The 15,303-nt window shown below is 45.1% G+C and overlaps 1 protein-coding gene across 1 annotated transcript in view; it reads left to right on the top strand.

The window, feature by feature from the left end:
• The first annotated feature begins 3,227 nt into the window (after positions 1-3,227).
• NUMA1 (nuclear mitotic apparatus protein 1) overlaps positions 3,228-15,303 on the top strand; it is a 37,402-nt gene continuing 25,326 nt past the window's right edge. The window contains 2 exon segments of the mRNA XM_045577777.1: positions 3,228-3,397; positions 8,023-8,096. Of these exon segments, the coding sequence (XP_045433733.1) occupies positions 8,055-8,096 (42 nt within the window). The 5' untranslated portion in view covers positions 3,228-3,397; positions 8,023-8,054.

The raw sequence follows: 15,303 nt of genomic DNA, 5'->3' as shown, positions 1-15,303 counted from the left end.
TTGCTGGTCTAATTTCATTTTTTGCATGTACCTGTCCAATTTTCCCAGCACTATATATATTTATATTTATTATTGATTTCAGAGAGGGAATAGAGAGGGGGAAAGAAATAGAAACATCAATGATGAAAGAGAATCATTGATTGGCTGCCTCCTGCACACCCCCTACTGGGGATCTATCCCGTAACCATGTTATGTGCCCTTGACTGGAATCGAACCCAGGACCCTTCAGTCCACAGGCCAACACTCTGTCCATTGAGTCAAACCAGCTAGAGTAGGGGTGTCGAACTCAATCAGAGAAGGGGTCAAAATCTAAAATCCAGCCTAAATCGCGGGCCGAATGGTTTACTGAACAGTCATAAACTGTCATTGTGATGGAAACGCAGCGGAGTGCAGTGATGACAGCGCGGTGCGGGCCACATTGCAAGGCCTGGCGGGACGGATTTGGCCCGAGGGCCTTGTGTTTGACACATGTGAGCTAGAGCCTAAACCCATTTATTTATTTATTTATTTTTATTTTTTTAAAGAAAGTGTTGGGGGACCACAATTTTTTTATTTTTTATTTTATTGATTTTTCACAGAGAGGAAGGGAGAGAGATAGAGAGCTAGAAACGTCGATGAGAGAGAAGCATCGACCAGGTGCCTCCTGCACACCCTCCACCGGGGATGTGCCTGCAACCAATGTACATGCCCTTGACCGGAATCGAACCTGGGACCTTTCAGTCCGCAGACCGACGCTCTATCCACTGAGCCAAACCGGTTTCGGCTAAACCCATTTATTTTTATTCTATTTTATTTTTTAAATATATTTTTATTGATTTCAGAGAGAAAGGGAGAGAGATAGAAACATTAATGATGAGAGAGAATCATTGATTGGCTGCCTCCTGCACGCCCCCCACTGGCGATCGAGCCTACAACCCGGGCATGTGCCCTTGACTGGAATTGAACCCGGGATCTTTCAGTTCGAAGGCCAATGCTCTATCCACTGAGCCAAACCAGCCAGGTCCCTAACACCATTTATTGAAGATATTATCTTTTACCCCATTGTTTGCTCTTACCTCCCATCTCTCTCACTTTTTTCTCCATTACAATTTCTCTCTCTACTTCCAGTCATTCCCTTCTCTTCAGCCTATCTCCAGGATGTCCCTTATTCCCTTCTTTCCATTCTCTTTTACCTTACTCTCCTCCATGTCCTCATTGTCTCCTGTCTGATGTGGTAGCCTTCTGACCCACTTACTGCTGCTAGTCTCATTTATTTATATATACCAGAATAATTTCTTAACATACAGTTCTCTTCGTATCACATCTCTGTTAAATACAACAAACTAAGCATGCAAATCTTTAATTTGATTGTTTGGCTTAAAGTTTAAGATTCTCCAACTCACTCTTCAGATCTGTTTCCTTACTAATTATACACCACCTCTGCTTTCCTTCCACACTCCTCTCTCCATTCCCATCTGGAGAATCCTTCCTACTTATGTGTTTTAAGATCCAGATTAAAATATTGTAACCAGACAAACAATGGGTCCATGCTGCCTGTCACTACTCAAGTCACTTAAGCAGAGACAAGATTGAGTGATTATGATAATTTATTCCAGTATTGCTGGCAGTATGGGAGAGCGGCAGGTCGTCCACAAAAATCTGCTCTGCAGCCCGCCTTAAGCCAGCTGCTTATACAGGTATAAGTACAAAGGAAAAAGGCAAAAGGGCAGTTTACAGATACACAGAAAGGGCTGAGATCTTCAAAGGGTTTAGTGATAAGCAAAGACTAAGCCTTAGTCACTAAGGTCTTCAGGTGAACTCGCAGGTCCTGAGTGCAGCTGCCAGCCTGGTTAGAATGTGCCTTCTTTAATTAAAACAAAACCGTCATGGTTAACAGAGCATGATTAATATTTCTTACAATGCTAACTGGTTCCCCAGAATCCTATTTCTGCCCCCTTTCAATATCACGTTGTTTTCTTAGTCCTTTCCTACTCGAAACTGGTTAGATTTTAAAAATATTTTTGTGGGAGTTAGTAAAAACTGTCTTAAATATAATTTTTGAATCATATTTCTTATCTGCTGTGGGATTATAACCTATCTCAGTGTAGACGCCAGGCTTAATTCATCTTTATACACTTCCTACAGTGCTTTGCACATAGTATGTACTTAATAATGGTGCAAGTGAAAGGGAGAGGAGGGAGTCCCTGATAATGGGTGGGTTTCTCTCTCAGTCTTGGTGAGGGTCATTGTTCAATGGATGGAAATGCTGTGGTGGTTTGTGTGGTTTTTTTTTTAAGTCAGACATCTTTTCCTTTTTGACCATGTAGGAGAGCAGAGTCCTAGTGTCTGTATCTGTTAAGGGGCTCCAGCCAGTGCTTGCCTTTCTAGGTCCCGCGCTTTGGCCCCTCAGCCCCTCCCCACAAATGCTCAGCGGAACAGGGGATTAGGTTCTGGCAGCCCAGCTGGGATTTTGGCGGCCATTCCACAGTCGACAGCAGCACGCAGCCACCGGGCCGGGACAGGACAGCGCAGGCCTGCGCTCCAGCCCACAGTTTGCCGGGCCTTCTTGTTTGGGTGACCGAGGAGGAGGGGGAGGAGTGCAGCATCCTGGCCTTGCCGCACAGAAGGTATGGCAGGAGAGAGTCCCTTCGGGAACGGGCTTGGAGGGTGGCCATTGTCCCAGGTCAGGCGGTGCCCACAGGAGGAGGCAGGCGCTTTGTGTGTGAGCCGGCGTGTGTGTGCTAAAGACACGGCCCGCCCAGGAGCCAGCCGGAAGCTGCTCCCATTTAAAAGGGCCTGGCTCGCTCCCCAAAGCCTCTGCTCCCGGGTCCTCTCCCCTGCCCTTCCGTTGCCGGCCAGAGAGATGGACAGGCTATCACTGCAGTCTTAAGAGAGTGAAGGGGGAGTGTCTGGGCAATATCAGGTTTGTCAGGCAGGCCGCTGTGGATGTGCTTTGTGTGTTTATGCCAGTTTGCCTGGCTCTTGCCACTGTTGCAGCGCAATGTTGTTGTCTGCTAGCTGACGCCTCCCCAGGCATCCCATTCTTCTGTTTGTGGGCCAGACTAGGAGGGAGGGGCTCCCCTCCTCTCCAGTGCCACCCTCCCTCCTTACTCCCCTCCCCCGCTGCTACCCTCCCCCCCTCGCTGAGAGTTCCCTGCTTCTCCGAGGCTCCCAGACCAGGACTCCCGGATCGCGGAAGCTTGCTGCGCCTTTAAAGAAAGCAGACTCCTGGCTGTGACGCACTTCTGGCTGTCAGCCAGGAAGATCGCGCCTGCCAGGCTGACTGAGAAGAAAACCAACAACTTTTCTTTTGTGTGTGGGGTTACTTTCCACTGGCCCCCCCTTCCTCCTCTCCTTTCAAGATTTAAATGCTAATGGCGGATTAAAACCTGTAAATACGTTTGGCTTTAGGAATCTGGTAAGGCCCTCCTGCACTGAGACTTTTTCTCCTCACTCTTTCTCGGGTTTTTTGTTCAAACATGGACGTGGGGGTGGTGCGGTCGAGTCTGCCCCCCCCCCTCTCTTTACTGCGCCATCCTTAAAGGGGAGGGGGTAGGGGAGGGAGAGCAAGTAAACACTCAGAAACAGGCACTGGAGCAGAGCCTGCCAACATCCGGGAGTTGGCGCCTTTCAGAGCAAAGGGTTGCTTTCTTTCCCCCTCGCGTAGATGTTAGCGCGTTTTTGTTCAGAGTGGGGAAAGCGTGTGTGGCTGCATGCTGAGCTGTAGAGACAGCTCAGGAGAGCTTCTCCATTCCCAAGTAGGCCTGGGTGTGTATACAGTGGTGGGGAATGAAAAAGGTTCATTTTTCAGATGGTAGGGACCAGGGTGTATGAATATAACTGTGGGGGCAGGTGCTGATGAACTGTTGGAGTGGGTGCGTGTGTGTGTATGTATATGTATGTGCGCGCGTTAGGCCTGGTTTGATTGCAACCCTTTTGCCCAGATCCTTCTATCTGGACCCTACAGAGCATGGGGGGAAGGGCAGATATCAGTTAGCCACTTTTCAAGAAACCAGGGGAATCTTGGTTTCGCTTGCAATCTCTCCCTCGTTCTTTGCCAGGGCCTTGGAGCTCTGGGCCAAGTTCTAGGCTGCTCAGAAAGGGTGGTCTGTGTGAAGAGGGGCAGGCCTGAGCCTAGAGCATACATCCAGCAAGCTGGTTTGGCCCAACCTCAGGCGTGCGGAGAGCCCTTTGGCTGTGGATGAGACAGCCTACTCAGGACTCCCCAGGAGTTGAAAGGATTGTTTTTTTCCCATCCTTGGCTTCTTTTGCTGCTGCTGGTCCTTGGGTCTTTTACCGCCTCCAAGCCAGGATACACACCAGAAGATAATTCCTGTTCTTCAGTTAGCCTCTGATCACATAGTTTGGCTTTTGCTGGGCCTCTCTGGGGTAAATTACAAGGTGTGAGGGGTGGGTGCCTGATTGCCTATGCCTCCTGACTTATCGCTCCCAGAGTTGGGGGAGTCCCAAACCAGGGTGTTCACTCTTTAGTTGGTGGGAAGATCTTCTTTAAAAGGTGTACAGAACATGGAATTATTATGGCTGCAGGCAGGCAGACTGTCAGTGTAAATGGTGGTAAACTTTGCCACTGAGCATGGGCACCCAAACAGGGTAGTCATTTCCCCTGTGAGCTGTGAGCCTTTGGAACCTTGGGGGAGAGCCAGAGTGGGACTTGGAGAAGAACTCTTTGAGATGGGAGTTTGTGTGGGCTTTGGGCCTTAAAATTCTGGGAGTGGGAGCTGGCCCCCATGAGAATGAGGGTTCAGTGGAGGCATGAGCTGAGAGGTCAGTGCGGTTTTGCAGTTTTCTGGGACCAAAGGTCACTTTGGTGTTATCTTGAGGCAGGGCTGGTGTTCAGGCCCAGCAGTTAGTGGCTAAAGGCAGTCTCCAAAGGAGCTGGCACCCGGGCTGGGGGCGGGGTAAGGAGAGCAGTGCTGCCACAACTCAGGCCCTCTGGCCTTTGGCCTATCATTGATTGTTCCTTGCATCTGAGCAGGTGGTTTGCATTAGCTTCAGCCATGATAGAAAACTGTGGCTGAGTTTTAACTCCTTACGACCCAGAGAGGGTGCATGCCAGGTGGCTATGTGTTTCTTGAGTGCCTGCTTGTCCTGATAATATCTTCTCTGGAAACAGAGGGGTTACTGTTAATGTGGGAATTGGTCTTGATGGTGAAGGAGTTTACATTGCTAGTTTTGAAAATGTAGAGAAGATGTAAGACCTTTAGTTTACAAGGCAACGGCTTCTATGTCTTGGTTCCTTCTTGAGCCCAGGGGAAAGAGCAGGTATCTTATTAGCTCTCTGTTTTGGATTCTGAGACTTTTTGCAAAGAACCAGGTAGATGAGAACTCTGAGGTGCCTTCAGAGGACCTGCATTAGAGGTTTTCTTTGTTGATTTGGGGGTGACAGGGGATGCCTGATTGTGTCAGAGTGGGTTTCAGGAGACCCCTCTGTGAAATGGTTCCTGGCTACAATTGTGGGGATCTGTTTTTCCATCACCATCACCCAGTCTTCTGGGTGGGGCCTGCCTCGGATTTCAGGGGGAGGGTGGGGAGGATGGTGCTCTGGCTGGGAGCCCTCCGGTTCCAAGCCAAGGCCTGTTTAAAGCTGTAGGCCCAGTGCTGAGGACTAGCTGTGCCACCAGCTTCCATCATTCTTTACCCCAATTTAGCCTAAGAAGGGTGACTACCTGGGCTGTCCTGAAGTTTCTCACCCAGTGTCTTGTCTCTGATAAAGTGCCCCTTCATGGGCTTTGAACTGACAAGGTCCTTCTGGAGTTCTTCATGTGGTTGAGTATTGGGTTCCTCCTGTTTCTGTGCCTGGGAGCATAAAAGCAGACATTTGGCCTTGACACCAGTTTTCCTGAGTAGTGGAACTAGTTTTTAGAGAGACTCCCGTGGGACAACATAAGGGTTGTATGTTTTGTCTCTGAGATGAAGAGAAGAGGTTGGTTAAACCTCAGGTCATTTTTAGCACCACAGCTGTGAAATCTCTAAGAGGGGGCAAAATCTACCTCCGGTTGCATATAAAATTTCTGACTGAAGTTTTGGTCCTCATCAAAAGGATAGCAAGTCTTAACTCATGTAATACTTTAAACAATAAAGTATTCAAATTAAAAAAAAAAAAAGGGGGGTATCAAGTCTAGAGGCAGCATTGGGGATGAGGGGGAGGTGACCTGGGACTCATTTCCCTCGTTCCTGAGTAGTTCAGACTTTTTTTTTTTTTTCTTTTCTTTTCTTTTCAAGAAGCACCAGTCAAGCATTTGGCCACTGCCACCTTTACCACAAATGCCAAGCACGGTCCCTCTAACTTTAGACTGGCCAATCACCAGAAAAGCCTTTTTGCAGTGTAGTAATTGAAGCCATCTGTCTTCATCCTTGCCTGGCCCCAGGGAGCTACGCAGTTACTGCTCACAAATAGGCCATCGTGGGTGAAAATCATCCGAGACTGAGGCACACGGAGACTCCTTAGCCTCTCCCCTCCTGAAAGCTCCCTTAACCACTGCATTTGCTTATTGCCAAAGCCCAGGTGAATTGGCTCATTTCCAAGACTGACATTGATATGACAGATGGAATCATGTTAGGTTTTGCAGAGTCAGGAAGCAATTATAATTAGCATTCAGTTATATTTAGCATTTAATTATTTTCTTACATTATTTAATGCTTTATGTATGTTTTATTTTACTCCTTATTCTGCTGTAAGCCCCTCAAAGGCAAGGACCATGTCATTGTCTCCCATTTCAGGTAATTTTGTTGTATACTCTCATCTAGCTTCCAGCACAGGATGAACATATAAGAATTAAGAAAATAACCTCCCCCCCCCCCCCAACCAGTTTGGCTCAGTGGATAGAGCGGATTGAAGGGTCCCAGGTTTGATTCCGGTCAAGGGCATGTAGAGTGGTTGTGGGCACATCCCCGATAGGGGGTGTGCAAGAGGCAGCTGGTCGATGTTTCTCTCTCATCGATGTTTCTAGCTCTCTATCCCTCTCTCTTCCTCTCTGTAAAAAATCAATAAAAATATATTTTTTAAAAAAGAAAATAATCTTTTTGATTGGTTGATAAAAGGGTACACTGCATAGAAAGGGCTAAGAGATTTCTGTATGTCCTTCTATTAGACAGTAAGCACCATATGGACAAAAATGGTATTTTCTTATCCCAGCACTTTGCATACAGAAGGTGCTTAGCGAATGTTAGCAAATGTTAGTTCCACAGAACCCCCACTTGGGAGATGCTAATATGTGGGGAGAGTTATAGTTGATGTGCTCTTAACCACCCTTGCTCTTCCTTATAGAGTAGTGACAAACAGCACCTCCAGCAGGCGGGGCTGATTGCTCCCATGGAGATTTGTGCGAATCCTGGAGGCTGCTAGGAGGTGTTGGGGAATATTTAGTCACCAGGTCTGTGGTCTCTTGGGCAGGTTGGCAAGTAGATGGGCAATTCCCAGTGGGAAGGAAACTTGGAATTAAGAAACCAGGACAAGTACCTAATCTTTTATTAAATGTCCTTTGGACTCTCCATGAGAATTGGCTTTGACTTCACCAAATCTCCCGTTTGAACCATGTCTGACATTTCTGGGAGGTGGGGAAGGTAGAGGATATAAAAATTCAGAATTTAGAGAGGTTCCCCAAGGACTTAGTTATTATTGTTAGTTAGGTAGAACTTGGGTACCTGTAGAAAGAGCCAGAAATCAACCTTTCACACCTAGGTCTGTCTGGAAAATCATGATTATTCGATGTTTTAAGGGTTGAAGGACAGCTTTGAATGTTGTACTTTCTGTAGAACAGAAAGATTGTATAAAAGTTGTGGACGTTGAATTAAATGAAAGATTCTTTATTGTCCACTCTGATGCAATAAGTTTCACATAAATTTTTATGTAAACTCTCAGCTCTCTAAAGATTGCCATGGGCCTTGGTGATGTGGATTAAGTATAAGTGAAGAGTGGTATATTTAAATGTTCGAGCCACCAGTTAATGAAACTGTTTCTTCCCTCCTCCTTCATGATGGATATCTGCGGCCATTAACTGCTCTTCTTCTCTTTGGTCCCAGGTGCATCGGGGTGACGGTCTAGTATCACCAAGATGACGCTCCATGCCACCCGGGTGGCTGCACTCCTCTCTTGGGTGAGTGGTCTTCCTCTCCTTTGCTAAACTTCTCCAGGAAGCTTGGGAGAATTTTTTAGGAGTCACAACCTTGGAAGTACAGTTTTCCCCTTAATTTTTAACTTTTATTATTTCTGATTTTGATGCTGACAGTGATCCATGAGTCTACCTGTGTAGGTTTGAAGAGGCTGCCCTAAGGCACATATTCCCTTTAGTCATGGGAAGGGTTGCTACAGGTGGCATGGAAACCCATCCTCATTTGCTCCCTGTGGATTTTCTGACTGCAAGTGTTGGCACTGAACTTTGGTCTTCAGAAGCCTTTATTTGTAGGTCAAGGTTCTCCTTGCTCTTTACCATGTTTTGCTGCTTTGATTATTCTCCTGTTGCCTTCTTGATTACATCACCAAAATTTTTCTGCTAGGTATTTTCATATACTTTCTGCTTGAGACAATGCCAAATTGGAAAAAAAAAAAAAATACTAAGCACTGGGAATTTAGAGCTACAGAGCAACTATAGAGGCCGTTGAGTACAGTGATGACAAGCAGGGGCCAGATAGTCTTGGAGTCAGATAGTCTGGCTTAGAATCATTGTTTTGGCTTGTGTGACTTAGAGCAAGTTACATAGCCTCTCAAATCCTCATTTTAAAATTGGAAAAAGCCCTGCCTGGTGTAGCTCAGTGGTTAAGTGTCAATCTATGAACCAGGAAGTTATGGTTTGATTCTCCGTGAGGATACATACCTGGGTTGCTGGCCTGATCCCCAGTAGGGGGTGTGCGGGAAGCAGTTGATCAATGGTTCTCTAATCATCATTGATGTTTTTATGTCTCTCCGAAATAAAAAAAAGAAAAAGAAATAGCCCAGCCGGTGTGACTGAATAGTTGAGAATTGACTCAGGAATCAAGAGACCACTGGTTTGATCACTGGTTTTAGACTCAATCCCTGGTAGGGGGTGTGGAGGAGGCAGCAGATTGCTGATGTTTCTCTATCATTGATGTTTCTATCTCTATCCCTCTTCCCTTCTTCTCTCTCTTAAAATCAATAAAAACAGCTGGCACCGGTTTGGCTTAGTGGATAGAGCGTTGGCCTGCGGACTGAAGGGTTCCGGGTTCGATTCCGGTCTAGGGCATGTACCTTGGTTGTGGGCACATCCCCAGTAGGGGGTGTGCAAGAGGCAGCTGGTCGATAATTCTCTCTCATCGACGTTTCTGACTCTCTATCCCTCTCTCTTCCTCTCTGTGAAAAATCAGTGAAATATATTTTTAAAAAAATAAATAAATAAAAATCAATAAAAACATTTTAAATAAAAATGGAAATAATAATACTACATGGGGTTATTCTGAGGATATTGATATAATGTGTATAAAAAACATTTCATACATACACACAACCATTTAGTCCAGTATCTGAATGAATAATTCCTGAAACTTAAAATATTGCTTGGGCATGCTATTTGGTACGGGGTATTTTAGTAGTCACCCTGACAATGAGTCAATTAGCCAATTAAAGAGCCAACTTAAAAAAAAAGTAATCTAGAATATTTGAAAGGAAATGAATTTTTAATTTTCAAATAGGGTGGATTTTATAATACAGCATCAGATATCTAGTCAGGTGAAATGTATTTAATGTACAAAACATGCATTCTCAGTCTTCAGTTTCTGAAATAGATACAAATTTTAGTTGTGTAGTTTAAAATTGTTTTAAAAATATTTATATTTAATACATTTTGTATTTATATTACATTTCAGTGTTTTATGTATGTATTAGGAACAATGTCTCTTCCTTCTCTTCTCTTCTTCCCCCGCAAAATAAGCTGTATGTGGGGGATTATGAGCTATGTCTTTAGTTCCGTGGCTTATGTGAATATTTGGGATCCTTTAGCCGCACTGTTTTAAGTTGATCAGTTTATCTTTTTATTTATTTAGGTCTTAGACTTGTTTTTATAGTGACTACTGCTGTTACAGAGACGAACAGACACAAAACTAGTTTTACTTAAGAGCAAATACTTGTTTTTTTTTATACTTAATTTTCTAAAAAATTACATGAACATGCATTAAAATATAGTTACAATTTAAAAGGTAGGCAGCTACCGTGGATTTTATGATATTAACAGCATGAAATAATACTTACTGTGTTAATGAGAAGAGTGGTTTAGAACAGCGGTCACCAATCTTTTGGACCTTATGGGCCACCAATGGTTGGTGACTGCTGGTTTAGTGCACACATATACACACCTGATCATTATAGCTGTGGTTTAAAAAAAACTACTTACAGAAAAAAGGCTAGAAAGAAATATATACTGAAAGTGTGTGTATTAAAATACTTGAATGAGTGAAACTTTTTTGGGTTTCCAAATTTTCCGTAATTTATTTTGTAATATAAAAGTAAATTTATTGCCGAAACCAGTTTGGCTCAGTGGATAGAGCGTCAGCCTGCGGACTGAAAGGTCCCAGGTTCAATTCCAGTCAAGGGCATGTACCTTGGTTGCAGGCACATCCCCAGTAGGGGGTGTGCAAGAGGCAGCTGATCGATGATTCTCTCTCATCGATGTTTCACTTTCTATCCCTCTCTCCTTCCTCTCTGTAAAAAAACAATAAAATATATTAAAAAAAATAAAAATTAAAAATAAATAAAATAAAAGTAAATTTATTTTACTTAGCATGTAGCTTGAAACTAATCTGTGCCAACAATTAGAATGAATGAGTTGTTATAGGGAATAGGGAACTTTAAATAAAAATTTTCTAAAATATATTTTTTATTGATTTCAGAGAGAAAGGGAGAGGGAGAGAGATAGACATATCAATGATGGGAGCAAATCATTGATCGGTTGCCTCCTGCATGCCCCCAAGCCCATAATTTGGGCATGTGCCCCGACCAGGAATAGAACCATGACTTCCTGCTTGATAGGTCAATGCTCAACCACTGAGCCAGGCTGGATCAGGTGGGAATAGGGAACTTTAGGATTCAACAAGCTAAGCAACCCCAAAAGCCTTATAGACAGTTCTTGAGTTCTGCTATGAGCTAGGCTCTTATTCACATGATTTTTACCCTGATTAGAGATGAAAGAGCTTCTCCATTTCCTCAGCTTTTCAATGATTTCTCATTTGAGAGCAAAATAATGCACCAAAAGAAAATACATTTTTATATCTGTGAAAGAAATGATGGATTATTACTTAACTAGAGGCCCGGAGCACGCAATTCAAATTCTTGGGGCAGGGGGGGGGGGGGGGGGGGCGGTCCCTCAGCCTGGCCTGCACCCTCTCATAGTCCGGGAGCTTTTGGGGGATGTCCACCTGACAGCTTAGGCCCAGGAGTGATATTAGCAGCATGAAATAATACTTACTGTGCTAATGAGTGGGCCTAAGCTGTCATTTGGACATCCTCTTGGTGCTGTCGTGGAGGCAAGAGAGGCTCTTGCCACTGCCACTGCACTTGCCAGCCATGAGCCCAGCTTCTGCCTTAGCAGTGCTCCCCCTGTGGGAGCATACTGATCTTCAGGGGGCAGCTTCTGTGATGAGCATCTGCCCCTGATGGTCAGTGCACATCATAGCAACTGGTCATTCAGCTGTTCAGTCAATTTGCATATTAGCCTTTTATTATATAGAATTGGTTTTAGATGAATCCAGATTTCCTTAAGTGACTTTAAATCAGCTAACTGATGTAATCTTTCATTCTTGTTAGTGAACAAGCTTTCCTAGCCTTTGAATATTTTACCTACATTGCAGGTATTAAAGGGAGATGGTTTTTGGATGCTTAAGTGTTGGCAGTCTCTTCGTTTTTAGTAGGTACAAATGGATCTTGGCCTGGAGTATTCAGAATTTTCTCAGAAAATTTACACACACTGGACATTCCTAACTAGATTAAGCTTTTTTTCAAAAGATGGTTTTAATATATTGTCTTTAAGACTTCAGTGAAATGTTATATTTTATATTCTATACTGAAAATATACACACACACACGTTGTGTGTGTGTGAGAGAGAGAGAAAATTCATGCCCTGGAGGGAGGTATCTCAGCTCGGCCTGCCCCCTTTCACAGTCTGGAAGCCCTCAGAGGTGGGAGGCGACCTGGCGATCAGGGGAAGGTGATGCCCCCATCACACCTCTGCTGCTGCCACTGCCGGCAGCACAAGCTGGTTACCTCAGCCTCTGACTGGCCCTGGGCGGCTGAGGGAACTGGGGGACTCCAGAGGCAGGTGCTTGGAGCTGAGGGGACTGGGTGCCGCCATCTTGTGGTTGTGGGTGCCACCATCTTTGAGGGTGTGGCAGTCAGTTAACATATTCCCTCCTTATTGGCTGTGGGCACCATCATCTTTGCAATGGCAGGAGAGTCAATTAGCATATTTCCTCTTTATTAGATAGGAGGATATTTCAGAGAGAGAGGGAGAGGGAGGGGGGGAAGAGAGAGAAAGAGAGAGATAGAAACATCAGTGATGAGAGAATCATTGATTGGCTGCCTCCTGCACACCCCATACTGGGTGGTTGAGCCCACAACCTGGGCATGTACCCTGACTGGGAATCAAACTGTGACTACCTGGTTCATAGGTTGATGATGCTCAACCACTGAGCCACGCTGGTTGGGCTGTATTCTACTTTTAAAATTAGCCTATACTAACTTAGATCCATCTAGAAGTGGTTTCAATTGTTGTTTTTTTAACCCTCACCAGAGGATATGTTTTTATTGATTTTTGAAAGAGAGGAAGGAAGAGGAAGAGAGAGGGAGAAACACTGATCTGTTGCCTCTGGGAATGGAGCCCACACTTGGGTATGAGCCCTGACTGGGAATTGAACCCATGACCTTTGTGTGTATGTGTCAACTTTCCAACTAACTGAGTCATGCTGGCCAGGGCTAGAAATTGCTTTTAATATAAAAGTGTTTAACCAAAATAAATACTATTATTTCTGTAGCTGAATCATTTATTTATTTATTTATTTATTTATTTATTTATTTATTTTAGTCCTCTTGATTCTCCATTGCATGCAGCTGCTGAGACGTATAAGTCTTACTGGATCTACTTCATTATTGTAAATTAATTAATTAATAATAATAGTGCTTTGCATTTCATGCTTTTTTGTGTTTTTGTATCCATAACCCCTTTTGAACCCACACTGGTCCTTTAAGGTAGATGAGGTAGAGATTATATTCACTTGGCAAGTGACAAAAAGTTGATTACAAAGATTCCTGGCAAGTTAGTGGAGGAGATGGGCCCAAAATCTTTGTCTGGGCACTCCCAGCAGAGTGCTATTTAAAAAGCACATCTATCCCTAACCAGTTTGCTCAGTAGAGAGAGTGTCGGCCTGCGGACTGAAGGGTACCAGGTTTGATTCCGGTCAAAGGCATGTACTTTGGTTGCAGGCACATTCTCAGTGGGGGGGGGGGGGGGGAGGGTGGTGGTGGTGGAGGGGGTGAGAGGCAATTGACGGATGTTTCTAACTCATTATCCTTTTCCCTCCCTCTCTATAAAAAAAAAAATCAGTAAAATATATTTAAAAAGCACATCTATACTAATAACCTATACTAACAAAAGGGTAATATGCTAATTAGACTGGGTCAGCTAGACATCTTTGGTCGTCCTGTCTTCCTTCCAGACAAAGCCACGGTGGCAGGGGCCGAGGCAGAGGTGGTAGGGCAATCAAACCAGCAGGGGAGAGCAGTTAGGGCCAATTGGGCAGGCAGGCCGACAGGTGAGCAGTTAGGAGTCAGTGGTCCCAGATTGTGAGAGGGGTGTCTGACTGCCGGTTTGGACATCCCCTGAGGGGTCCTGGATTGGAGAGGGTGCAGGCCAGGCTGAGTGATGTTCCCCTTCCTCCCACCCCTCCCCTCTGTCCATGAATTTCGTGGACTAGGTCTCTAGTCATGTCTAATAAAGAGGGAATATGCTAATTGACCCTCACACCATCACAAAGATTCATCACCCACAGTCAATAAGGAGGTAATATGCTAATTGACTGTCCCACCCTCAAAGATGGCAGCGCCCACAGCCAATAAGGAGGGAATATGCTAATAGAATGCCATTCCCTCAAAGATGGCGGTGCCCACAGCCACAAGATTGTGGTGCCCAGTCCCCTCAGCCCTGTGTGGGTGACAGGTGCACGGTATGGCCCGGCCAGCCCCAGGCGCAGGCAAGCCTCAGATGGTGGCTGCCCAGCCACCCAAGGCTAGCCCGCCCGAGGGATGACCAAACGACTGAACAGGCAGGCAGGCTGGCAGGGGGGTTTAGTGAGGGATGACCAAAGGACTGGGCAAGAGAACTGCGTGGGGTGACCAGACTGGCAGGGGGTTAGTGAGGGATGATCAAATGACTGAACAGCAGGCCTTGTGAGGGGCAACCAGACTGGCTGTGGGGGCCAGTTAGGGGTGACCAGACCAACGAGGGTGGGCAGTTAGGGGTGACCAGGCTGGTAGGGAGGGGGGCAATTGGGGGTGACCTGGTCAGCAGCAGGGGGCAGTTATGGGTGTCCAGGCCAGCAGGAGGGGCAGTTAGGGATGATCAGGCTGGCATGCAGAGGCAGTGAGGGGCGATCAGGCTGGCAGGGGGGCAGTTAGGGACGACCAGGCAGGCAGGCAGGTGAACGATTAGGAGCCAGCAGTCCAGGATTGTGAGAGGGATGTCCAACTGCGGAGACTGGCAGTTGGATATCCCCTGAAGGGTCTCAGATTAGAGAGGTGCAGGCTGGGTTGAGGGAACCCCCCATGCACGAATTTTGTGCACCGGGCCTCTAGTTTATAAATAATAGAACCTATCATTTGCCTATAACCATTATCCTAAAGTTCTTTAAAATACCTTGTTAAGCAGGCTAAGTCTTCCTCTTTCCTCAGTCTTATACGAGGTGATTGACTTAGTAAACCCTTCCTTCCTAAGGCAATACAATACAAAGCTAAACTTCAGTCTGGTGAACTTGGTACCTGTGAAATTTATGAGGATTTTCTCAGTTGACCATACATGCTAGTTGAGTAATCTGTGTAACTGATTCATTTGCATGTGACTGCTGGCAAAATTTCTAATTGTAAAGACTGATTTAGGTGGATGCCTGCCTAAAGCCAAAGAAAGGGGTCAGGGAATTGAATCATAATTCGAGAATTGTTTATTGTGGTTTCAAGTTATTTTTCTTCCTCCTTATTTTTTAAAGGAGATCATTTACATATATATATATTTACATATATATATTTTTACATTTACATATATATATATTTATATTTCAGAGAGTAAGGGAGAGGGAGAGAGAGAAACATC

This window comes from Pipistrellus kuhlii, unplaced genomic scaffold (assembly GCF_014108245.1).
Source record: "Pipistrellus kuhlii isolate mPipKuh1 unplaced genomic scaffold, mPipKuh1.p scaffold_m20_p_9, whole genome shotgun sequence".
In the NCBI taxonomy this organism is placed as follows: Eukaryota; Metazoa; Chordata; class Mammalia; order Chiroptera; family Vespertilionidae; genus Pipistrellus; species Pipistrellus kuhlii.
The sequence above is the reverse complement of the archived record's forward strand: the minus strand, read 5'-3'. Positions and strand labels throughout refer to the sequence as shown.